The sequence below is a fragment of the Xenopus tropicalis genome, chromosome 3 (assembly GCF_000004195.4).
Source record: "Xenopus tropicalis strain Nigerian chromosome 3, UCB_Xtro_10.0, whole genome shotgun sequence".
Classification (NCBI taxonomy): domain Eukaryota; kingdom Metazoa; phylum Chordata; class Amphibia; order Anura; family Pipidae; genus Xenopus; species Xenopus tropicalis.
Genome location: NC_030679.2, coordinates 152978071 through 153003917, shown reverse-complemented (window position 1 = coordinate 153003917; position 25847 = coordinate 152978071). Strand labels below are relative to the sequence as shown.

At 41.2% G+C, this 25847-nt stretch overlaps 3 protein-coding genes across 3 annotated transcripts; all 3 read left to right on the top strand.

Moving 5' to 3' along the window:
- The first annotated feature begins 4748 nt into the window (after positions 1 to 4748).
- Positions 4749 to 5825, top strand: LOC100491748 (olfactory receptor 11L1-like). The gene has a single exon (XM_018092756.2). The coding sequence runs from the start codon at positions 4749 to 4751 to the stop codon at positions 5670 to 5672; it is 924 nt and encodes a 307-aa protein (XP_017948245.1). The 3' UTR covers positions 5673 to 5825.
- Positions 5826 to 13750: 7925 nt separating this feature from the next.
- LOC105945159 (olfactory receptor 5G3-like) lies at positions 13751 to 14677 on the top strand. Its single transcript, XM_012953928.1, has one exon. The coding sequence runs from the start codon at positions 13751 to 13753 to the stop codon at positions 14675 to 14677; it is 927 nt and encodes a 308-aa protein (XP_012809382.1).
- Positions 14678 to 18851: 4174 nt separating this feature from the next.
- On the top strand, positions 18852 to 20034 carry LOC105945563 (olfactory receptor 11L1-like). Its single transcript, XM_012953927.2, has one exon. It carries the CDS (start codon positions 19072 to 19074, stop codon positions 20032 to 20034), a length of 963 nt encoding a protein of 320 aa, XP_012809381.1. The 5' UTR covers positions 18852 to 19071.
- Positions 20035 to 25847: the final 5813 nt, after the last annotated feature.

The window sequence follows — 25847 nt, the reverse complement described above, 5'->3', positions numbered from 1 at the left end:
ATCCTCCAAGCGCTGTAACAGGGTGGTAAGAAGCACTTCAGTAGTGGAAGATGGCGTGAGTGAAGCAGCAGCGGACTTATCGTGATCTTGGTCTTCCATGGCCTGTGATAATGTCACGGTCAGCACCCTAAACCAGAACTGATGCCAAGTTCCTTGGTCTCGGCTCGGCTTCACCAGTATTGTGACCGCCTTTGGCTTCGGGAGGAGCCCTCAGCTACTCAGATGCCACCTGGACTTAACGAGGGGAACAAGGCGAGGAGTTCTGGCAAGCAAAGGGGCACGACTGTAGTTAAAGTCAGTTAGGCCAAAGATCACGGTACAAAAGGATTAGGCAAGTTCGTAGTCAGGCAGGCTGGGTCGAGGCAGGCAGAAATCAAGGAACGTCAGACAGGCAAGGGTCAACTGAATAATCAAACAGCAGGATCAGGTGGAAATCAGGGACAATGTACAAGCGCGCGCGCACTTAGGAGGAGGCCGGCGCAGGGAGAGGACAGAAGTGGTCAGAATACCTGATCCAATAGTCACACTGTAAAATAAATACTTTTGGGGCTGTTTTGTAGTTCTCTTGGGGCAAAAGTTAGATATTTTTAAATACTTGCAAAAGTCTCTTTTCTCCAGATTTAATTCTTCTCTTAGACATGCAATGATTTGAGATGGATTTGAAATTTTAGTTGCAGACTTTACAGACTAAGTTTATGAGTAGTTTCTTGTCCTTTTTTATTTGACCAAAGTATCAAATTTGGTGAAAATGGTTTCAATAAAGTTGTCTCTATCTCTGGCCATGTTTTCCGGGGTTGTGAGGCAAATAAATCTGGACTTTCATTTAGTATATTTGCTATTTTTTAATGACGATGTTCCAAAAACTGCTGCATTTTGGTTCCTTTGAAGTGTATTATTTGAAGCTCTAGGAACCTTTCTTTTCCAAATAATAATTGGTTAAAGACATTTGTAATAAAAGAAATGTTAAAATCTGATGAAGCTAAAAATTGCTTGTTATGTACCCAAATTCTATAATTATCCAGTATACAGTTAATTACCCCAAACCCCTGAGTCTCCTGGAGATTTCCCAGTAGGTTTCCCAGCTGTGGGTGTTACTGGCACCGGGTAATAAAAGGAGATCTCTCCTCGCTCTTCCCTGCCCAGTCAGTATCTGGTGCCACTCAGGACAGTTTATTCATTATGTGCCTGTTGGTTATATCAGAATTACCCCTCCTGTAATATAGACATTTCATTCGGTAACAGGGGGTTTATTACTTATATTTATCCTTCAGGAAATATTTCTTCTGTCTTGGGTTGAAGGTGACAAGAGAACATCTGCTGGGCCTTCCCAAGGATCTCTTCCAACTGTCTCCAGATCCGGTGAGTAGAATATTCCCCCAAGAACATCTTTTCTTGATTTGATTGGAAAGAAATGGTTGGGATTGTGTTAGCAAAATGGCAGGAGAAATGCAGAGCAGGTTACACATTGGGAGAAGCTCATGGGGGCATCTTCCTATGGTTCCACAGTATCTGGGGCGGATCTGGTAGGGGCAAATCAGTAGAATATTCCCCCAAGAACATCTTTCCTGTAAAGTGATTTGATTGGAAAGAAATGGTTGGGATTGTGTTAGCAAAATGGCAGGAGAAATGCAGAGCAGGTTACACATTGGGAGAAGCTCATGGGGGCAATATCAGGCTGATCTGATCATTTGGCGCTAGGGCCAAATGTTCGGATCAAACCCACTGGAATGCAGGCCATCAGGGCAAGACCTGCATCAGCCAGCTAAGGGGCTCCACAATTTATGGCCAGATATGGTTGGGCAGGCCTATCAGAGGGCAGATAAGGTACCGACTTGTTCTAAAGGGGCAGAATCAGCAGGTTAAACTTTGCCCATGTAGGGTGACATGTTTGGTCTTTTTTAAATGAAGTTGTAAAGATAAATCTGAACTGAAGGAGGTATTTGGTCAAACCCCAAATGATAGGCGATATTTAGGCCTAAGAAGAAAATTCAATATTTCGGTATTATTCTTCTGACTAGTGCTGTTTGTACAATCCAAACCTTAGTCCTGCTATAAATAAGATTATTTAATATTTATATAAAACATAAATTAGCCTTTGCATTTTAATAGAGCATTTGCTTTCTTCAAGAAAAATTTACCTAAATGCTTTCTTTAATAACCAAATATAATGATATAAAGCATTTATCGACTTTTATAGAAGGGAAATGTTTCTAAGATCTCACTTTAAGAGCTGAGAACTTTGGCCAAAGAAAAAGATCTGAAAATCCCAGAGCTTAGAACTAACTGGATATTTGACTTACTCCACTGGCTTTCTTTTTTGCAAAATGCGTGCAATGCGTGACAATTTTTTCGATGCATACCATTTTCCGTGTTTCACAAATTTTTTGCCAATTCACAAATCTTTTCAAAGTTTTGCGAATTTTTACAGCAAAGCGAAACAGATTCACTCATCACTAGGGGCAATTATTATTTTTTAGATATCATCTCATAGTGATACCATATGTTACTGACGTGGAGTGAAATGAAGAGTAAAATGGTATATTTTGTCTATTGATTCCCTAAGTGATAAGAATTTAGTGAAAACTTAATATTGTCAAAGTAAAAAATATTTTTGTGGATCAATTGTGATTTTAGTGTGTTTTCTTTTATAGACAACTACTTGATGTAAACCAATGTCTAATTTTTGCCACAATGTTTTGTTTCGTTTGTTTTGTTTTGTTTTATTTTGTTTTATTTAATTTGGTTTATTTAGATTTGTTTTATTTTATTTTGTTTTGTTTTATTTTGATTTGTTTTATTTTGTTTTAGTTTGCTTGTTTTGTTTTATTTTTAATTTTTTTGCTTTGTTTTGTTTTATTTTATTTTTTTCTATTTTGTTTCATTTTATTTTCTTTTGTTTTATTTTGCTTTGTTTTGTTTTATTTTCTTTTGTTTTCTTTTGTTTTATTTTATTTAATTTGGTTTATTTAGATTTGTTTTGTTTTATTTTCTTTTGCTATGTTTTATTTTTTTGTTTTATTTTGCTTTGTTTTATTTTATTTTGTTTTGCTTTGTTCTATTTTGATTTGTTTTTATTTTGTTCTAGTTTGTTTGTTTGGTTTTATTTTTAATTTTTTTGCTTTGTTTTGTTTTATTTTCTTTTATTTTGCTTTGTTTTATTTTATTTTAATTTATTTAATTTCTATTTTGTTTTGTTTTAGTTTGTTTTGGGGTTTTTTGGTCTATTTTGATTTGTTTTATTTTATTTTGGTTTGCTTTGTTTTGTTTTTTTGTTTTATTTTAATTTGTTTTGCTTTGTTCTATTTTGATTTGTTTTTTTGTTTTAGTTTTAATTTTTTTTCTTTGTTTTGTTTTATTTTATTTTGTTTTATTTTGCTTTGTTTTTTTTTTTTCTTTTGTTTTCTTTTGCTTTGTTTTGTTTTATTTTATTTAATTTGGTTTATTTAGATTTATTTTGTTTTGTTTTATATTTAACTTTTTTGCTTTGTTTTGTTTTATTTTCTTTTGTTTTACTTTGTTCATATGTTATAAGCATGGTAATTTCTAAAGAGATTCAAGAGTATGACAATATATTCATGAAACTTCCTGCTTTACAAATGTTTCCATGGGCAAAGATTCAAGTCTCAAGGTTAATGACATCATTATGGAAAAAATCCTGCCATCAGCGTCACTATTCAAGCCAATAGCATTTGGGGTAAGGGAGCCCAAATGCAAAAGTTTAAGAATGAGATCTCTGCCTCTCACCCCACCCATGTCCTTATCTATCCTCATTCCATATCATTCTGCAACATCCTTTCCAGTGCCTTCTGTAGTCAAATTATTCTTTATATCTAAATTGTCACCCAGGACCCTGGAAGGTTAAATATTGTCCCCCATTATTATGGGAAACGTCTGGAAAGGAGGAATATTTATTTATTTATAGTGATTTAGGAATCATTTCTGTGATACTTTGTGGTAATAGTTTTGTGTTTCTGCAACTTTTTGTTTTCTTTTTAATTGTTATTTTAACTCTTTGTGATTATTTGGTTAAAGGTATCCATAGTAGTTTTGTATTTTGTTTCTGTTAATGGTAGTGTGGTTGGTGGTTGTACAATGCTTAAACCTTTAGATAAGGAAGTGTCATTATTAGGGTTCATCATGCCCTAATAAATGAGGCTGCGAGGTGTCTACTTTATTCTATTTTTATGGTTTTTATGGGTTATGCTTAAAATAATTGCATTTACTCTTGAAGACTCACCGCTGTTGGGCTAGTTTATCAGATGTACATAACCGTAACCTCTCCCACATCTCCTGAAGCAACGAGGACTGTTTTTATATGTTACATTCTATGAAGTCTGGTGGGTTCCATATCGTCAATAGAGTTTGATGTATAGTATTCAGAGTGGATTATTTGAACCATCAAGATCTGGCATCAAAGAAGGTAATTAGTTAACGCAATAAGGCAGAATTTAGAAGTAGCAGAGAAAGGGGCACATAATTAAGCCACATGAAATAATTGTACTAAAATTCTGGACAATGGAAAATAATAGAGAGCGATATCCTAACAAACTCAACTATGAAAATATGTTTCCCCTATACCCATAAGCCACTCTCACTAATGAAAAGAATTTGGAGAAAACGTGCCTGATCTTCCTAAGCAGTTTTGGCAACCAATGATGCAAAATTTTCCTTCTAGTACTTAAGTGGTTAAATAAGTTTAGATTAAAATGCTGTTTGACCTTCTTCACAATGTGTTCTTCCTCCAGGAAATGTCCATGAAGAACCAGACGTGGGTCAGTGAGATTGTCCTCTTGGGATTTCAGAATCTCCACAACTTCAAGGTTCCCCTGTTCTCTCTGTTCCTTCTGATTTACATTCTGACAGTTTGGGAGAACGTCCTCATCATAGTGTTGGTTGCCTTCAGCCGGAACCTCCACTCCCCCATGTACTTCTTTATCCAGCAGCTGTCCCTCTCTGATCTACTGGAGTCCTCAAATATTGCACCCACCCTGCTCCAAACTGTACTGAGTGATGGTGTCACCATGCCCCTTGTTGGTTGTATCACTCAACTGTATTTCGTTGCCTACTCAGTAACTTTTCAGTCGCTCCTTCTAGCAGAAATGTCCTATGACAGATATGTGGCCATCTGCATCCCCCTGAGATACACTTCTATAATGTCCCACGCGGTATGTATAAAAATTATCCTTATGTCTTGGATATTTAGTATTTGCTCTACATTGGCAACAGCAAATCTGATAGGGACCCTGAAGTTCTGTGAACAGAATAAGATCAATCACTTTTTCTGTGATCTGGATCCTCTTCTACAAATTTCATGCTCAGATACTTTCTATGTGAAAATAGAAGCTACTTTAATGTCTATCCCCGTGGTTGTTTGCCCCTTTATACTCATCATTGTATCATATATGTGTATTGCCCATGCAATCCTAAAGATAGTGTCCCATACCGGGAGGCAAAAAGCCTTCTCCACCTGCAGCTCCCACTTGGCCGTGGTCTCCATGTATTATGGGGCTCTCATTGCAATTTACTTGGCTCCATCCAAAAAGGAAACCAAGACCATAAGCAAAGTCCTCTCTCTGTTCTACACAGTAGTGATCCCTTTGGTTAATCCGGTTATTTACAGCCTGAGAAGCAAAGACATCAAAGAAGCTTTTAAAAAAATAGTCCAGCATTAATAGGGATTCCTTTCGGCACTTTCCTCACAGTCAGGGAAGTGTTAATAGATGGAATAAAGTTCAACATTGGGAAATATGTCAGGATTGTTATTTATTTGCCTCCTTCCAAGTCCCAGACCCCAAGCCAAGTTCTCACTGTAATGATTCCTTTATTAACCCGATTATTTGCAGCTTGAGAAGGACAGATATTATAAAATTCTTGAAAATGCTGTGTATAAATATCAATGGAAACGTTGTAAGCCAAAAATAAAATACAGATATCTCTGAGACTTATCTGTTTTACTGTTTTTACATTAAATTGGATGTTTGAAAAAATACACTATTATTGTTTTATTAAACTAACGTTGCCAAGAAATCTAATGGCCTTGTCCTGTGTCTTCTACTGACAACTATTGGGCAAAGCTCTCTGTATCCCTACAACTGGGGTCCTTAGATACCGGCTCTCCCACTGTGTATAGTGAGGAAAAAACATTTAAATATTAAATAAAACTTGCCCCAAAATTCCAGCCTATTTGTAACAGAATCTGGACCCTTCACTTGCTCCCTCTTCACTTTCTAAGCCCTTCGTTCCTCTGCTCCCAACTACTCTGTTCCTCTTGGATCCACCACCGGGTCGCCCATGTCTTGTTCGGTGATTGGTGTTCTTGGCAGTTTCAACGAGCTGAACTAAAAATAAAAGACTTTGGATGTTTAATAGACAATGGGTTTAAGCACAAGAACTTTGGACTATTGTATTCAAATGGACGTATGTTCACATTGGGGAACCCGTCAAAATAATTGAGATCCTGTCACTTTAACGATGAGGCTATGGGGACAAGGGGGTGGATATTGGTATGAAGGGTTTAAATACCCACAATGCATTGCTCACTTCGCACTTGATAAAAGATATCTACTTACTGTATGCTTATTTTATAATTATACAAATGTTAGGTTTCCTCGGCATCTGTAAGCTTCAGCACCGGCACCATTGGCTTTCTCCACATTCTTTCTTCTTCTCAAAATGTTTTATTATTTAGGGTCATAGTTAATGAGTAGAGTCATCTTTGCTGCTCTTAGGTGTCCTCTTTAAGCCTAAACTTGCAGGATGTCCTCTCCTCTTTTCCAAGTGATTTTGGGTCTTCCCTGGCTCTACTGAACCCTGATGCAGTGGGTTGAGGCGTCTCTCAGTTGGCTGCCCCCAAGGAAGAACTACGCCCTATAGAACCCTGATGCAGTAGGATGAGGTGTCTCTCAGTTGGCTGCCCCCAAGGAAGAACTACGCCCTGTAGAACCCTGATGCAGTAGGATGAGGTGTCTCTCAGTTGGCTGCCCCCAAGGAAGAACTACGCCCTGTAGAACCCTGATGCAGTAGGATGAGGTGTCTCTCAGTTGGCTGCCCCCAAGGAAGAACTACGCCCTATAGAACCCTGATGCAGTAGGATGAGGTGTCTCTCAGTTGGCTGCCCCCAAGGAAGAACTACGCCCTGTAGAACCCTGATGCAGTAGGATGAGGTGTCTCTCAGTTGGCTGCCCCCAAGGAAGAACTACGCCCTGTAGAACCCTGATGCAGTAGGATGAGGTGTCTCCCAGTTGGCTGCCCCCAAGGAAGAACTACGCCCTGTAGAACCCTGATGCAGTGGGATGAGGTGTCTCTCAGTTGGCTGCCCCCAAGGAAGAACTACGCCCTGTAGAACCCTGATGCAGTGGGATGAGGTGTCTCTCAGTTGGCTGCCCCCAAGGAAGAACTACACCCTGTAGCCCTCGTCTCACATAAATTAAACAGAACTACAATGTTGTCAATCAAGAGTTACTCCAAACTTACCTTAAAAGAATTAAGATATTTTCTTGATATCCAATTTGAACTTATACCAACCATTAAAGCCTTGAAAACCTTCATGATGCTGAGACACAGAGCCAGGCAAGCAAGGGTGGCCACATATTACAATCTCCAATTAACTTATCATCTTGGTTCTAAACCTTTAAAGGCAGACTTATCCTTCTGAACCTTCTCCCAAAAAAACATTTTGAATTTCAATGATTTTCATGCAAACAGGTTTTCTAGATCAACTCATCCCAGTCTTTCCAGTAGAGACAGAATATTTTTCTTTAAGCACAGAACATCTTCATCTTGAGGGTCTAAAGACTATACATACTAAGTTACCTGTTCACCCTGGCATTAAGAAGAGTATAATTTTAGTCAAAACACTTTTTAGGTGACCCAGTCTTTCCACCATTTATACAATGTATGTAAAATCTAAATACGAATGCCAGGGCTCCACAGAACAGTTTGATGCCCAATGTGCATAAGCTCATCAGAGTACATGGCACTTAGAGACCCCAAATTATACCTTGTGCATACTGATTTCATGGCTTAGCTTTACCTAATTCATAAACACATGGGCATGCAAAAAAGTAAGGTGGCCTGTGAAAAACAAATATTTTTTGGAAAGTACACATTCAGACAAATCCAAAATGGGTAAATATTATTTTCTACCCCAAACTAACAGCAGAGATTTTCTTTATTAAGAGGTTTTGATGGCAATTTTGTAAATCATCTAAAAATGTTGCAATTTGCCTCATTTATCTCACACAATTTCTTACATACAGTGGCGCATCAACCCAACTATGAACACCAAAGGTCTACTGAATAGTTTTATGCCCAATATGCATAGATATACCAAAGTATGTGATATGTACGGACCCCAAATGAAAATAGTGCATATGGATTTTTCTTATCTGCCAAATCAGTTTAAGCAAAAAGATCCCTATGACTGCATATGACATGTCGTAAGACCCCCTAACTGTACAGAGACCCCCCCAGAAAACCATATATTTTTGGAAATTACACATTCTGATGAATTCAAAACAGATAAAGATGCCTTTATACACCAAAGTACCAAACTGCAAAGCTACACTAAAACAACGTAACAAGCAACAATGAAAGCATAAAACTGCAAAAAAAAATGACAAAAATCAAATACAATTAGACAAAACAATGAAATAGCAAAATAACTGATTTTACAGCGTGGTTAGTGGTCAGAATACCTGATCCAATAGTCACACTGTGAAATAAATAGTTTTGGAGCTGTTTTGTAGTTCTCTTGGGGCTATAGATATTTTTAAATACTTGCAAAAGTCTCTTTTTTCCTGATTTAATTCTTCTCTTAGACATGCAGTGATTTGAGATGGATTTGAGATTTGAGATTTTTATTGCAGACTTTACAGACTTAGTTCATGAGAAGATTCTTGTCATTTTTTATTTGACCAAAGTATCAATTTTGGTGAGAATGGTTTCAATAAAGTTGTCTCTATCTCTGGCCATGTTTTCCGGGGTTGTGAGGCAAATAAATCTGTACTTTGATTTAGTATATTGGCTATATTATATTTTTTAATGATGATGTTCCAAGACCTGCTGCATTTTGGTTCCTTTGAAGTGTATTATTTGAAACTCTAGGAACCTCTCTTTTCCAAATAATAATTGGTTAAAGACATTTGTAATAAAAGAAATGTTAAAATCTGATGAAGCAAAAAATAGCTTGTTATGTACCCAAATTCTATAATTATCCAGTATACAGTTAATTACCCCAAACCCCTGAGTCTCCTGGAGATTTCCCAGTAGGTTTCCCAGTTGTGGGTGTTACTGGCACCGGGTAATAAAAGGAGATCTGTTCTTCCCTGCCCAGTCAGTACCTGGTGCCGCTCAGGTCAGTGTAATGTTAGAAGAACAGTTTATTCATTATGTGCCTGTTGGTTATATCAGAATTACCCCTCCTGTAATATAGACATTTCATTTGGTAACAGGGGGTTTATTACTTATATTTATCTTTCAGAAAACATTTCTTGTATCTTGGGTTGAAGGAACAAGAGAACATCTGCTGGGCCTTCCCAAGGATCTCTTCAAACTGTCTCCAGATCTGGTGAGTAGGATATTCCCCCAAGAACATCTTTCCTGATTTGATTGGAAAGAAATGGTTGGGATTGTGTTAGCAAAATGGCAGGAGAAATGCAGAGCAGGTTACACATTGGGAGAAGCTCATGGGGGCATCTTCCTATGGTTCCACAGTATCTGGGGCGGTTCTGGTAGGTGCAAATCAGTAGAATATTCCCCCAAGAACATCTTTTCCTGATTTGATTGGAAAGAAATGGTTGGGATTGTGTTAGCAAAATGGCAGGAGAAATGCAGAGCAGGTTACACATTGGGAGAAGCTCATGGGGGCATCTTCCTATGGTTCCACAGTATCTGGGGCGGTTCTGGTAGGGGCAAATCAGTAGAATATTCCCCCAAGAACATCTTTCCTGTAAAGTGATTTGATTGGAAAGAAATGGTTGGGATTGTGTTAGCAAAATGGCAGGAGAAATGCAGAGCAGGTTACACATTGGGAGAAGCTCATGGGGGCATCTTCCTATGGTTCCACAGTACCTGGGGCGGTTCTGGTAGGGGCAAATCAGTAGAATATTCCCCCAAGAACATCTTTCCTGTAAAGTGATTTGATTGGAAAGAAATGGTTGGGATTGTGTTAGCAAAATGGCAGGAGAAATGCAGAGCAGGTTACACATTGGGAGAAGCTCATGGGGGCATCTTGCTATGGTTCCACAGTATCTGGGGTGGTTCTGGTAGGGGCAAATCAGTAGAATATTCCCCCAAGAACATCTTTCCTGTAAAGTGATTTGATTGGAAAGAAATGGTTGGGATTGTGTTAGCAAAATGGCAGGAGAAATGCAGAGCAGGTTACACATTGGGAGAAGCTCATGGAGGCATCTTCCTATGGTTCCACAGTATCTGGGGCGGTTCTGGTAGGGGCAAATCAGTAGAATATTCCCCCAAGAACATCTTTCCTGATTTGATTGGAAAGAAATGGTTGGGATTGTGTTAGCAAAATGGCAGGAGAAATGCAGAGCAGATTACACATTGGGAGAAGCTCATGGGGTCATCTTCCTATGGTTCCACAGTATCTGGGGCGGTTCCTTGAGGTGGGCAATATCAGGCTGATCTGATCATTTGGCCCTAGGGCCAAACGTTCAGATCAAACCCACTGGAATGCAGGCCATCAGGGCAAGACCTGCATCAGCCAGCTAAGGCGCTCCACAATTTATGGCCAGATATGGTTGGGCAGGCCTGTCAGAGGGCAGATAAGGTACCGACTTGTTCTGAAGGGGCAGAATCGGCAGGTTAAATTTTACCATGTAGAGTCACAGTTGTTTACAGTTGTAAAGATAAATCTGAACTGAAGGAGGTATTTGGTCAAACCCCAAATGATAGGCGATATTTAGGCCTAAGAAGAAAATTCAATATTTTGGTATTATTCTTCTGACTAGTGCTGTTTGTACAATCCAAACCTTAGTCCTGCTATAAATAAGATTATTTAATATTTATATAAAACATAAATTAGCCTTTGCATTTTAATAGAGCATCTGCTTTCTTCAAGAAAAATGTACCTAAATGCTTTTCTTTAATAACCAAATATAATGATATAAAGCATTTATCGACGTTTATAGAAGGGAAATGTTTCTAAGATCTCACTTTAAGAGCTGAGAACTTTGGCCAAAGAAAAAGATCTGAAAATCCCAGAGCTTAGAACTAACTGGATATTTGACTTACTCCACTGGCTTTCTTTTTTGCAAAATGCGTGCAATGCGTGACAATTTTTTGGGATGCATACCATTTTCCGTGTTTCACAAATTTTTTCAAAGTTTTGCGAATTTTTACACCAAAGCGAAACAGATTAACTCATCACTAGGGGCAATTATTATTTTATAGATATCATCTCATAGTGATACCATATGTTACTGACGTGGAGTGAAATGAAGAGTAAAATGGTATATTTTGTCTATTGATTCCCTAAGTGATAAGAATTTAGTGAAAACTTAATATTGTCAAAGTAAAAAATATTTTTGTGGATAAATTGTGATTTTAGTGTGTTTGCTTTTATAGACAACTACTTGATGTAAACCAATGTCTAATTTTTGCCACAATATTTTGTTTTATTTTGTTTTGTTTCAGTTTGTTTTATTTTGCTTTGTTTTGTTTTATTTTATTTAATTTGGTTTATTTAGATTTGTTTTGTTTTATTTTATTTTGTTTTTTGTTTTATTTTCTTTTGTTTTATTTTGCTTTGTTTTGTTTTCTTTTGTTTTATTTTATTTAATTTGGTTTATTTTGCTTTATTTTGTTTTCTTTTGTTTTCTTTTATTTAATTTGGTTTATTTAGATTTGTTTTGTTTTATTTTATTTTGTTTTTTGTTTTATTTTCTTTTGTTTTATTTTGCTTTGTTTTGTTTTATTTTGTTTTATTTTATTTAATTTGGTTTATTTAGATTTGTTTTGTTTTATTTTGTTTTGCTTTGTTTTTTTTTTGTTTTGCTTTGTTTAGTTTTTTTGTTTTATTTTGCCTTGTTTTGTTTTATTTTATTTTGTTTTGCTTTGTTCTATTTTGTTTTGTTTTAGTTTGTTTTGGGGTTTTTTGGTCTATTTTGCTTTGTTTTATTTTAAATTTTTTTGCTTTGTTTGTTTTATTTTGTTCTATTTTCTTTTGTTTTATTTTCTTTTGTTTTATTTTGCTTTGTTTTGTTTTATTTTATTTTATTTAATTAGGTTTATTTAGATTTGTTTTATTTTGTTTTGTTTTTCTGTTTTGCTTTGTTTTTTTTGTTTTATTTTGCTTTGTTTTATTTTATTTTGTTTTGCTTTGTTCTATTTTGTTTTGTTTTAGTTTGTTTTGGTTTTTTTTGGTCTATTTTGATTTGTTTTAGTTTGTTTGTTTTGTTTTATTTTTAATTTTATTGCTTTGTTTTGTTTTATTTTGTTCTATTTTGTTTTGTTTTATTTTCTTTTGTTTTATTTTGCTTTGTTTTGTTTTGTTTTAATTTATTTTGTTTTGTTTTTTTTTTGTTCATATGTTATAAACATGGTCATTTCTAAAGAGATTCAAGAGTATTAATAACAACAGCTGACAATATATTCATGAAACTCCCTGCTTTACAAATGTTTCCATGGGCAAATATTCAAGTCTCAAGGTTAATGACATCATTATGGAAAAAATCCTACCATCAACGTCACTATTCAAGCCAATAGCATTTGGGGTAAGGAAGCCCAAATGCAAAATTTAAGAATGAGATCTCTGCCTCTCACCCCACCCATGTCCTTATCTATCCTCATTCCATATCATTCTGCAACACCCTTTCCAGTGCCTTCTGGAGTCAAGTTATTCTTTATATCTAAATTGTCCCCCATTATTATGGGAAACGTCTGGAAAGGAGGAATATTTATTTATTTATAGTGATTTAGGAATCATTTCTGTGACACTTTGTGGTAATATTTTTGTGTTTTTGCAACTTTTTGTTTTCTTTTTAATTGTTATTTTAACTCTTTGTGATTATTTGGTTAAAGGTATCCATAGTAGTTTTGTATTTTGTTTCTGTTAATGGTAGTGTGGTTGGTGGTTGTACAATGCTTATACCTTTAGATAAGGAAGTGTCATTATTAGGGTTCATCGTGCCCTAATAAATGAGGCTGCAAGGTGTTTACTTTATTCTATTTTTATGGTTTTTATGGGTTATGCTTAAAATGATTGCATTTACTCTTGAAGACTCACCGCTGTTGGGCTAGTTTATCAGATGTACATAACCATAACCTCTCCCACATCTCCTGAAGCAACGAGGACTGTTATATTAAGTTACATTCTATGAAGTCTGGTGGGTTCCATATCATCAACAGAGTTTGATGTATAGTATTCAGAGTGGATTATATGAGCCATCAAGATCTGGCATCAAAGAAGGTAATTAGTTAACGCATTAAGGCTGAATTAAGAAGTAGCAGAGAAAGGGGCAAATAATTAAGCCACATGAAATAATTGTACTAAAATTCAGGACAATGGAAAATAATAGAGAGAGAGCCAACAAACTCAACTATGAAAATATGGTTCCCCTATACCCATAAGCCACTCTCACTAATGAAAAGAATTTGGAGAAAAAGTGCCTGATCTTCCAAAGCAGTTTTGGCCACCAATGATGCTGAATTTTCCTTCTACTACTAAGTGGGTAAATGAGTTTAGATTAAAATGCTGTTTGCCCTTCTTCACAATGTGTTCTTCCTCCAGGGAATGTCCATGAAGAACCAGACGTGGGTCAGTGAGATTGTCCTCTTGGGGTTTCAGAATCTCCACAACTTCAAGGTTCCCCTGTTCTCTCTGTTCCTTCTGATTTACATTCTGACAGTTTGGGAGAACGTCCTCATCATAGTGTTGGTGGCCTTCAGCCGGAACCTCCACTCCCCCATGTACTTCTTTCTCCAGCAGCTGTCCGTATGTGACTTTATGGAATCCACAAATATTGTACCTACCCTGCTCCAAACTATAATTTATGATAAAATCATGTTGCCCTTTGTCAGCTGTATGATACAATTTGCTTTTTTTTCTGCTACAGAAGCCTTTGAGTGTTTGCTCCTAGCAGTAATGGCCTATGACAGATATGTGGCCATCTGCATCCCCCTGAGATACACTTCTATAATGTCCCACGTGGTATGTATAAAAATTATCCTTATGTCTTGGATATTTAGTCTTTGCTCTACATTGGCAACAGCAAATCTGATAGGGACCCTGAAGTTCTGTGAACAGAAAAAGATCAATCATTTTTTCTGTGATCTGGATCCTCTTCTAAAAATTTCTTGCTCAGATACTTTCTTTGTGAAAATAGAAGCTACTTTAATGTCTATCCCCGTGGTTGTCTGCCCATTTATACTCATCAGTGTATCATATATGTGTATTGCCCATGCAATCCTAAAGATAGTGTCCCATACCGGGAGGCAAAAAGCCTTCTCCACCTGCAGCTCCCACTTGGCCGTGGTCTCCATGTTTTATGGGACTATAATTGCTATTTATATTGTTCCCCCCAGGAAAGAATCACAGACCATAAGTAAAGTTCTCTCTCTGTTCTACACGGTGGTGATACCTTTGGTTAATCCGGTTATTTACAGCTTGAGGAGCAAAGACATCAAAGAAGCTTTTACAAAAATATTAATTTTTAATTAATAGGGATTCCTTTCAGCACTTTCCTCACAGTCAGGAAAGTATTAATAGATGGAATAAAGTTCAACATTGGGACATATGTTTGTTATTTATTTGACTCCTTCCAAGTCAAACTTGCCCCAAAATTCCAGCCTATTTGTAACAGAATCTGGACCCTTCATTTGCTCCCTCTTCACTTTCTAAGCTCTTCGTTCCTCTGCTCCCAACTACTCTGTTCCTCTTGGATCCACCACCGGGTCGCCCATGTCTTGTTTGGTGATTGGTGGTCTTGGCAGTTTCAACGAGCTGAACTAGAAATAAAAGACTTTGGATGTTTAATAGACAATGGGTTTAAGCACAAGAACTTTTGGACTATTGTATTTAAATGGACGTATGTTCACATTGGGGAACCCGTCACAATAATTGAGATTCTGTCTCTTTAACTATGAGGCTATGGGGACAAGGGGGTGGGTATTGGTATGAAGGGTTTAAATACCCACAATGCATTGCTCACTTCACACTTGATAAAAGATATCTGAGACAGACTCTACTTACTGTATGCTTATTTTATAATTAAACAAATGTCAGGTTTCCTCCTGCTCCAGTTCCACTTGGACACATCTTCCTGAACCTAAAATTCTAACTTTACACAAATATCTGGATGAATAATCTGGCGAAGCGATTCAGCGGATCTTCTACCACTCCAGCAGGTGCTGAAAGTTTATTGGCTGAGAAGGAGGATCACTTCCACCCTGTATTTAACTTCTTGCCTCTTGTTCCTCAGCCTTTACAATTAGTAAGGGAGGCTACATTTTTTTCAAAACTAGATTTACAAGGGCCTACAAACTCCTCTCAATCAGTGAAGGTGATGAATAGAAGACTTTTTAAGAGCAGGTAAAATTTAGTGAGAACAATTAACAAACAGGAAAAGTTGAAAAGGAGAGAAACAAGGATTTGGGCCCCTTAGGATGGGTTCCCCTTTAGACAAGCACCAGAGGGTGGCCTTATGGGTTATGGTCCTATGTAATTCTAACCAGCCCCCACTATGTGGGGTGCTGGGATATAAAAGGGCATGCAGTCATGTGCTGTAAGGTTTTAGTCCTGGAACCTCCCTCTGGTAAAGAGGCGTACAACAGGCTAGTGTTCTAGTACAGGAGATACTGTAATAGGTCACTCTTGGAGTGACAGGCAGGCTAGAGAGAACGGGTAGAGATTGCCCCACCAGGAGTGAGAGGGGTTAAGACCCCCCAGCGTTCATGGCTGGAGTCCAGGACACTTAGGGGTATATGTATGTAAGTGATGTAACCCAGGGCAACAAATCAGCAATTAAATTTCAACAGTTAGAAAATGAAAGCAAAGCATCTGATTGGCTGCTATGACCAACATTACCGGTGATGTTTTACTCCACTTTTTACACAGCAGGATAAATATACCCCTTAGTGTGTAGTAAGTGCACCGGGAAGTATCCCTATCAAGGGGCCCTACGCGTGTACTGGGGGGGGGTTCCTAGGTGGGATCACCTGGTGGGAGTACCAGGGGTGGCCCAAAGAGAGAGAGTGTGACTTGAGCCGTCTGTGTGACATCCCCTGAAAGTTCTTCCTGCATCCCTAAAGCAAGTTCATCTGGTTCATTATAAATGGGTGTTTGACAATTTCTAAGCGGAGGAACCTCAACTGCCTGGTAAGCAGCTACCCCAAGGGAGGGGCAAGGTACTGGGAGTTGTAAGAAGTTCTGGTCCAAGGAGGACATTATAGAGTTTACCAGGGAGGAGAAATAGAGTTGTACCTATACCTACCCTGGGTGGAGGCACGCCACATACCAACAATATACCTGTCCCCCATAATAAGCGGGGGGCTCGGGTCTCCTGTAGCGCCATTCACAAGAGATTGCATGTTAAAAAATATACAGTAGCCAAGAAAGGGTTACAGAGCATAAATCTTCTCTACTAGAAAAGTTTTCTGATAAAATCAACTCCTTATTTATATGCAAAGCCAAATGAATTCTGGGAAGGAAACCTGACGTTCCTGGAGAACAAGCATTGCCTAGGAATGTCTGACTTGCCTGATTCCAATGGAAATACATCTCACCTTGAGAAGCTGTGACCTCCCCAAGAAGTTGGCTTAGAACAAGACACTGTTCTTGACTGTAAAGGAAGGTTCTTGACCTTTAATAAATCTGTTCTATCATGTGGTGTAGTGGGTCCAACACAACACAGGGTCAGCAAAATGGCGGCACCTCCGGGCACTATGGGTTGGTCATCTGGCACGCAGCATGGATACTGGGAACCATGAGCACTAAGGGGTCTGCTGGGCACTTGCACCCCCAAGGTTTCTAAATGACCCCTTGTGACTTCACTACTAGTCAATTTTTCAACCTTGAATTTGAGAAAATGAGAGAAAAGTCACTTGGGGCAGATTTATGAAAATTGGAATTTGCGGATGTTTTTTTCTGCCAGAACAAAACTGTGTAAAATGTAAACGCACAAATTAAAAAGATCGAAAAATAAATAAAATCACAAGTTATTGAAAACGTGAAAATCTCAAAATCCTCATTTTTCTAAGAATTTTTGTGCACCTACAAATGACAAAAATCATGAAAATCACAAATTAAATATTGTTCCAATCTGCCTAGGGCTCCTCCCATTAACTTCTCCATGACCTCGCAAGCTTTTAGATGGTTTTGTATTAGTGTTTTTCATTGGTTTTTCACTTGATAAATTATGAAAAATTTGTTTTTGAGTTATTTGGAAAATTCCAAATTTCTTTATTTAGAAACTGGGCTTATTGGGCATTAAATTAGGTGGCAAAAGTCTCTATAATGTGAGCTGGTTTTATTGATTACTGTTGTTCTTTCCATTGTGTAACCCTCATGCTATGGCAGTGATGGTTATAATGGAAAATAATATCTAAGATCAAGAAATAACTCCTATAGCAGAGAGAACTGTCAACATACAAAAAGCAAATTCCAAATTATATTAATCAAAAAATTGCTTGTTATGTACCCAAATTCTATAATTATCCAGTAGACAGTTAATTAGCCCAAACCCCTGAGTCTCCCGGAGATTCCCCAGTAGGTTTCCCAGCTGTGGGGGTTACTGGCACCGGGTAATAAAAGGAGATCTGTTCTTCCCTGCCCAGTCAGTATCTGGGGCGGTTCTGGTAGGTGCAAATCAGTAGAATATTCCCCCAAAGAACATCTTTCCTGTAAAGGGATTTGATTGGAAAGAAATGGTTGGGATTGTGTTAGCAAAATGGCAGGAGAAATGCAGAGCAGGTTACACATTGGGAGAAGCTCATGGGGGCATCTTCCTATGGTTCCACAGTATCTGGGGCGGTTCTGGTAGGGGCAAATCAGTAGAATATTCCCCCAAGAACATCTTTCCTGTAAAGTGATTTGATTGGAAAGAAATGGTTGGGATTGTGTTAGCAAAATGGCAGGAGAAATGCAGAGCAGGTTACACATTGGGAGAAGCTCATGGGGGCATCTTCCTATGGTTCCACAGTATCTGGGGCGGTTCTGGTAGGGGCAAATCAGTAGAATATTCCCCCAAGAACATCTTTCCTGTAAAGTGATTTGATTGGAAAGAAATGGTTGGGATTGTGTTAGCAAAATGGCAGGAGAAATGCAGAGCAGGTTACACATTGGGAGAAGCTCATGAGGGCATCTTCCTATGGTTCCACAGTATCTGGGGCGGTTCTGGTAGGGGCAAATCAGTAGAATATTCCCCCAAGAACATCTTTCCTGTAAAGTGATTTGATTGCAATTTAACTGTTTTCACTATTAGTAAAATATTGAATGGTAAGTGTTTACTCATCTGGTTCTTTAATTCAAAAACAGAAGTTTGACATCAGTTAAAGAATCCATCAGATCTGTCTGGGATCTCAAGATTTCCTCAAGTGGATTTGAACCAGGATCTGTAGCATAAAATTCAACATGAAAGGTGGGTGTTACTTACCCTTAAGGCCAAGAAATGAGGCTGAATTTGATCTGAATGATAATGTTTCTTTACTGCCATCATTTATGGGTTTTTCCAGTGATGTTGGGAGAGAATTTAGTTGTGTTTGAAAAGACTTTGGTTGTTTTCGAGGCAGAATTGATTAGTCAGGAATATTTCATTCCTTTGATTTCCGATTTCCCTTCTCCTAAAATGTGTAAAATGTATGAATCATTCATGTTATTTACAACTCATGTTACTCGACCAATGACAAGGAGCAAACAGGCAGGGGGCCCCAACAACGCAAACATCCAGCAGCCCATCATCTTGACCTCCCCATAGTGAGTTGGGCTGAAAATTCTCAACAACAAATCAGAACTTGGAAAAGTGGGGCCTGGGGGTGTGTAAGTATCACTCGAGGTGGTGTAGAAAGAATTTCTGTAGAAAGAAACGTGTAGGCTGGAATAAAATTCACTCTTGAGAAATGTTTCCTTTCAAGAAAATGTTCCCGAAGAACCAGACGTGGGTCAGTGAGATTGTTCTCTTGGGATTTCAGAATCTCCACAACTTCAAGGTTCCCCTGTTCTCTCTGTTCCTTCTGATTTACATTCTGACAGTTTGGGAGAACGTCCTCATCATAGTGTTGGTGGCCTTCAGCCGGAACCTCCACTCCCCCATGTACTTCTTTCTCCAGCAGCTGTCCCTCACTGACCTTCTGGAGTCCTCAAATATTGTCCCCACCCTACTCCTAACTGTGATTCATAATGGGGCCACAGTGTCTCTTGTTGGGTGTTTCATGGAGTTTTATTTGTTCTGTGTGCTGGAAGCCTTTGAGTGTTTGCTCCTAGCAGTAATGGCCTATGACAGATACGTGGCCATCTGCATCCCCCTGAGATATACTTCTATAATGTCCCACAGGGTTTGTGTTACATTCATTCTCATATCATGGACTGTCAGTCTCAGCTCCGCATTGGTCACTGTCAATCTGCTACGGACCCTACAGTTCTGTGACAATAAAAACATCAACCATTTTTTCTGTGATCTGGATCCTGTTCTACAACTTTCTTGCTCAGATACCTTCTTAGTGCAAATAGAAGTTATTTCATTGTCTATCCCAGTCATCGTTTTCCCTGTCGTACTCATCACTGTATCATATATGTGTATTGCCCATGCAATCCTAAAGATAGTGTCCCATACCGGGAGGCAAAAAGCCTTCTCCACCTGCAGCTCCCACTTGGCCGTGGTCTCCATGTTTTATGGGACTCTCATTGCTATTTATTTGGCTCCATCCAGAAGAGAAACCAAGACCACAAGCAAAGTTCTCTCCCTGTTCTACACGGTAGTGATTCCCATGGGGAACCCACTGATTTACAGCTTGAGGAACAAGGACATCAAAGAAGCTTTTAAAAAGTTGGAGACACTCAAGCATCAAAGGAGATACCTTTAAAGACGTTCCTCCCAGTCGGTAAAGTATTAATAGAAGTAGGAAAATTCCTGGTTCTAAATCAAGCCTAGGAACCAATCGGCTCTCCGGTGTTACTGGCCCAACCAACCAGGCTGAAGGTTAGAGAGAGAGACTCAAAAGACAAATAATTAGATCTGAAATGATGACCAACGAATTGTCACGGAACTTCAATGTATGTTTAATACATATAGTAGGGTCTGGGTGTGGCCCTATAGTGTGAAGCAAATAGCAACCAGTAAATGTGCAAAATAAAAAGCTTTTAGTAGACGGAAATGGTTCTGATCAGTAACAGTCGCAATGTTTCAGGTCCAACTTGACCTTTCCTCAAGGTATTGATTTATATGGGGTTTCCCAGTACATTGCAGAACTATTCCGCCTACTGCCCCAGTCAGGTAAGAACAACAATATAACATAATAATAATAAGGCACCTATGGGGTTAACCATCCCTATAGCTTTACACTGTTACTGGGCAGAGACCCATGTATCTATTTTACTATTTGTATATTCTACTTTATTGGCCCATAAGGTTTATGACAACTTCCTGTAATATAAAATTGTAACTTTGGGTGGATCTTCCTCTTTGGCTGCGTCTGTTGAACCAAGTGAATGTTCCACAGAGTGTGTAGGATAAACACAGCCCAGAAGTGTTCTGCCCCAGATGGACCAGTACCTCTAGTAAAGTCGGGGAGCAGGGACCCCATGAACCCCAAGGATTAGTAAGTGCAGGATAAATATATATATATAATAGCACTTTCTAGGAGGGCCAGGTTAGATATACCGTATATACTCGAGTATAAGCCGATCCGAATATAAGCCGAGGTACCTAATTTTACCTAAGAAAACTGGAAAAGCCTATTGACTCGAGTATAAGCCTAGGGTGGGAAATGCAGTAGCTGATCACATGAAATGGATATACCTGATCAGTATTGATAATAATGGGAAATACTGTACTTAGGTACTAATTATAGGTAATTATTGATTGACTGAAGTTAAACACATAATATGTGTTTAACTTCAATCAATTATGATTAACTATAATTAGGATCTATAGGAAATATATACTACAGTATTATATATATGTAATGTATGTAATATGTCACATGTACAGTAATGGGAAAAGTTATATACTGCCCCCGCCAACCCTGTAGCGATTCCCGCAGCCCCCACCATCTCTATAGCCCACACGCACAGCACGGACAGTCTCTCAAAACGAAACAAGTCAGTCTTACACAGTGGCCGATTTAAAGTTCCTTCAGTCCCAGTTAATGTCGCTCTCAGCATGTCGGCTTCCCACAGAAGCGTAGCGCTGTGATAGGAACCACCTTCTACATTAGCCTGCTACCTGTTGGTGCTCTCCACAGTGGCGCCTGGGGCGGAAGTGACGTCACGCGCCCCTTCAGGTTGTCATGGCGTCACGCGCCCCTTCAGGTTGTCATGGCCTCGTCTTCCACACAGTCACATAGATATACTGTCTATCTATATAGATAGATAGACAGTATATCTATGTGACTGTGTGGAAGACGAGGCCATGACAACCTGAAGGGGCGCGTGACGTCACTTCCGCCCCAGGCGCCACTGTGGAGCGCACCAACAGGTAGAAGGTCTTGTGGATTACTCAGGCAATCAGCGGTTCCTATCACAGCGCTACGCTTCTGTGGGAAGCCGACATGCTGAGAGCGACATTAACTGGGACTGAAGGAACTTTAAATTGGCCACTGTGTAAGACTGACTTGTTTCTTTTTGAGAGACTGTCCGTGCTGTGCGTGTGGGCTATAGAGATGGTGGGGGCTGTGGGAATCGCTATAGGGTTGGCTGGGGCAGCAGGATTTGCTAGCATTGGGTCTGGGACTCGAGTATAAGCCGAGGGTCCATTTTTCAGCACATTTTGTGTGCTGAAAAACTCGGCTTATACTCGAGTATATACGGTAGTTATAAAGAGCAGCTTTGTGGCTCCAACAAGGAGAGATAGGGGGGAGTATTCTCCTTACAGGCTCTGCTGCCTTAGTGTAGGGGCCACAGTACTGACAGGGGTATCAGGCACAGACTCCTCCCTGACCCACCCCTGCTGTATGGGATCTGGATCCCTTAGTGTAGGGGCCACAGTACTGACAGGGGTATCAGGCACAGACCCCTCCCTGACCCACCCCTGCTGTATGGGATCCGGATCCCTTAGTGTAGGGGCCCCAGTACTGACAGGGGTATCAGGCACAGACCCCTCCCTGACCCACCCCTGCTGTATGGGATCCAGATCCCTTAGTGTAGGGGCCACAGTACTGACAGGGGTATCAGGCACAGACCCCTTCCTTTACCCACCCCTGCTGTATGGGATCCGGATCCCTTAGTGTAGGGGCCACAGTACTGACAGGGGTATCAGGCACAGTCTCCTCCCTGACCCACCCCTGCTGTATGGGATCCGGATCCCTTAGTGTAGGGGCCACAGTACTGACAGGGGTATCGGGCACAGACCCCTCCCTGACCCACCCCTGCTGTATGGGATCCGGATCCCTTAGTGTAGGGGCCACAGTACTGACAGGGGTATCAGGCACAGTCTCCTCCCTGACCCACCCCTGCTGTATGGGATCCGGATCCCTTAGTGTAGGGGCCACAGTACTGACAGGGGTATCAGGCACAGACTCCTCCCTGACCCACCCCTGCTGTATGGGATCCGGATCCCTTAGTGTAGGGGCCACAGTACTGACAGGGGTATCAGGCACAGACTCCTCCCTGACCCACCCCTGCTGTATGGGATCCGGATCCCTTAGTGTAGGGGCCACAGTACTGACAGGGGTATCAGGCACAGTCTCCTCCCTGACCCACCCCTGCTGTATGGGATCCGGATCCCTTAGTGTAGGGGCCACAGTACTGACAGGGGTATTGGGCACAGACCCCTCCCTGACCCACCCCTGCTGTATGGGATCCGGATCCCTTAGTGTAGGGGCCACAGTACTCACAGGGGTATTGGGCACAGACCCCTCCCTGACCCACCCCTGCTGTATGGGATCCGGATCCCTTAGTGTAGGGGCCACAGTACTGACAGGGGTATCAGGCACAGTCTCCTCCCTGACCCACCCCTGCTGTATGGGATCCGGATCCCTTAGTGTAGGGGCCACAGTACTGACAGGGGTATCAGGCACAGACTCCTCCCTGACCCACCCCTGCTGTATGGGATCCGGATCCCTTAGTGTAGGGGCCACAGTACTGACAGGGGTATCAGGCACAGACCCCTCCCTGACCCACCCCTGCTGTATGGGATCCGGATCCCTTAGTGTAGGGGCCACAGTACTGACAGGGGTATCAGGCACAGACCCCTCCCTGACCCACCCCTGCTGTATGGGATCCAGATCCCTTAGTGTAGGGGCCACAGTACTGACAGGGGTATCAGGCACAGACCCCTCCCTGACCCACCCCTGCTGTATGGGATCCGGATCCCTTAGTGTAGGGGCCACAGTACTGACAGGGGTATCAGGCACAGACCCCTCCCTGACCCACCCCTGCTGTATGGGATCCGGATCCCTTAGTGTAGGGGCCACAGTACTGACAGGGGTATCAGGCACAGACCCCTCCCTGACCCACCCCTGCTGTATGGGATCCGGATCCCTTAGTGTAGGGGCCACAGTACTGACAGGGGTATCAGGCACAGACCCCTCCCTGACCCACCCCTGCTGTATGGGATCCGGATCCCTTAGTGTAGGGGCCACAGTACTGACAGGGGTATCAGGCACAGGCCCCTCCCTGACCCACCCCTGCTGTATGGGATCCGGATCCCTTAGTGTAGGGGCCACAGTACTGACAGGGGTATCAGGCACAGGCCCCTCCCTGACCCACCCCTGCTGTATGGGATCCGGATCCCTTAGTGTAGGGGCCACAGTACTGACAGGGGTATCAGGCACAGGCCCCTCCCTGACCCACCCCTGCTGTATGGGATCCGGATCCCTTAGTGTAGGGGCCACAGTACTGACAGGGGTATCAGGCACAGACTCCTCCCTGACCCACCCCTGCTGTATGGGATCCGGATCCCTTAGTGTAGGGGCCACAGTACTGACAGGGGTATCAGGCACAGGCCCCTCCCTGACCCACCCCTGCTGTATGGGATCCGGATCCCTTAGTGTAGGGGCCACAGTACTGACAGGGGTATCAGGCACAGACCCCTCCCTGACCCACCCCTGCTGTATGGGATCCGGATCCCTTAGTGTAGGGGCCACAGTACTGACAGGGGTATCAGGCACAGACTCCTCCCTGACCCACCCCTGCTGTATGGGATCCGGATCCCTTAGTGTAGGGGCCACAGTACTGACAGGGGTATCAGGCACAGACTCCTCCCTGACCCACCCCTGCTGTATGGGATCCGGATCCCTTAGTGTAGGGGCCACAGTACTGACAGGGGTATCAGGCACAGACCCCTCCCTGACCCACCCCTGCTGTATGGGATCTGGATCCCTTAGTGTAGGGGCCCCAGTACTGACAGGGGTATCGGGCACAGACCCCTCCCTGACCCACCCCTGCTGTATGGGATCTGGATCCCTTAGTGTAGGGGCCACAGTACTGACAGGGGTATCAGGCACAGACCCCTCCCTGACCCACCCCTGCTGTATGGGATCTGGATCCCTTAGTGTAGGGGCCACAGTACTGACAGGGGTATCAGGCACAGACTCCTCCCTGACCCACCCCTGCTGTATGGGATCCGCCCCATTATGGTGGGAACCCTAAGGATAAATATGTCTATGAAGATTCTCATTCATCCAGGTCATGATATACAGTATCTAGTAGAATTAAGTCTAAAACAACTGGACTTTTCTGAGTTTTTCTTGAAAACTTTTCACCCCTCATCCGAGTGGCTTCTTCAGTTCAAATGACTGGTAGGGAATTCCCCGGTATTTAACCCTTGATGGTAGTAGAGTCACAGACATCCAATCACAATGGTTCCATTGAACTTGTTCAGTTAGGTGTTAGCTGAAACTGACAGGTGTAAGAAGGTATGATCCAATCACAATGGTACCAAGATTCTCATTGATGAAGGGGTTAATCCTTCAAAGTACATGACTGGAAGTGTGAACTGTTGTGAAACTGCCGGGGTAAGGATGTCACCGCGCCATTGTATGTTGGTGACAAGCGGTGTCGCAGGCCCCCTCCTCTGTTCAGGGATGGTTTTTCCAGGCTGGTATAAATGGCCTCTTTCCAACCATCTGTCCTCTCGGTCCAAAATATGCACGTTACTGTCCTCAAAAGAGTGACCTTTTTCTTTGAGGTGTAGATAGACCGCTGAGTCTTGTCCTGAGGAGTTTGCCCGCCTATGTTGGGCCATTCTCTTTCAGAGAGGTTGTTTTGTCTCCCCAATGTATAAGTCTGAGCACTCTTCACTACACTGGGGGGCATAGACCACATTACTCCCCATGTGCTTGGGTGTTGGGTCTTTCGGGTGCACCAGCTTCTGTCTCAGGGTGTTGCTGGGTTTGAAAAACACAGGAATGCGATGTTTGTTGAAAATTCGCCTAAGTTTTTCCGATGTTCCAGCAACATATGGGATGACTATGTTGTTTCGCCTGCTGTGTTCCTCCCTTCTGTTTGTAGGTCTGGTCTTCCTGTTGGTCTTTGATTTGGTTTTGATGAAGGCCCAGTCTGGGTACCCACAAGTTTTCAGAGCTCCTTTTAGATGTTTATATTCTTTCTCCTTAGCCTCTGCATTGGATGCCACAGTTTCAGCCCGATGATGTAGAGTCCTAATTACACCCAGTTTATGTTCCAAAGGGTGGTGGGAATCAAACAGCAAGTACTGGTCTGTGTGGGTGGGTTTCCT

Excerpts from the sequence above, each read along its gene's own strand:
- LOC100491748 (XM_018092756.2), top strand. The coding sequence starts at position 4,749 with ATGTCCATGAAGAACCAGACGTGGGTCAGTGAGATTGTCCTCTTGGGA.
- LOC105945159 (XM_012953928.1), top strand. The coding sequence starts at position 13,751 with ATGTCCATGAAGAACCAGACGTGGGTCAGTGAGATTGTCCTCTTGGGG.
- LOC105945563 (XM_012953927.2), top strand. The coding sequence starts at position 19,072 with ATGTTTCCTTTCAAGAAAATGTTCCCGAAGAACCAGACGTGGGTCAGT.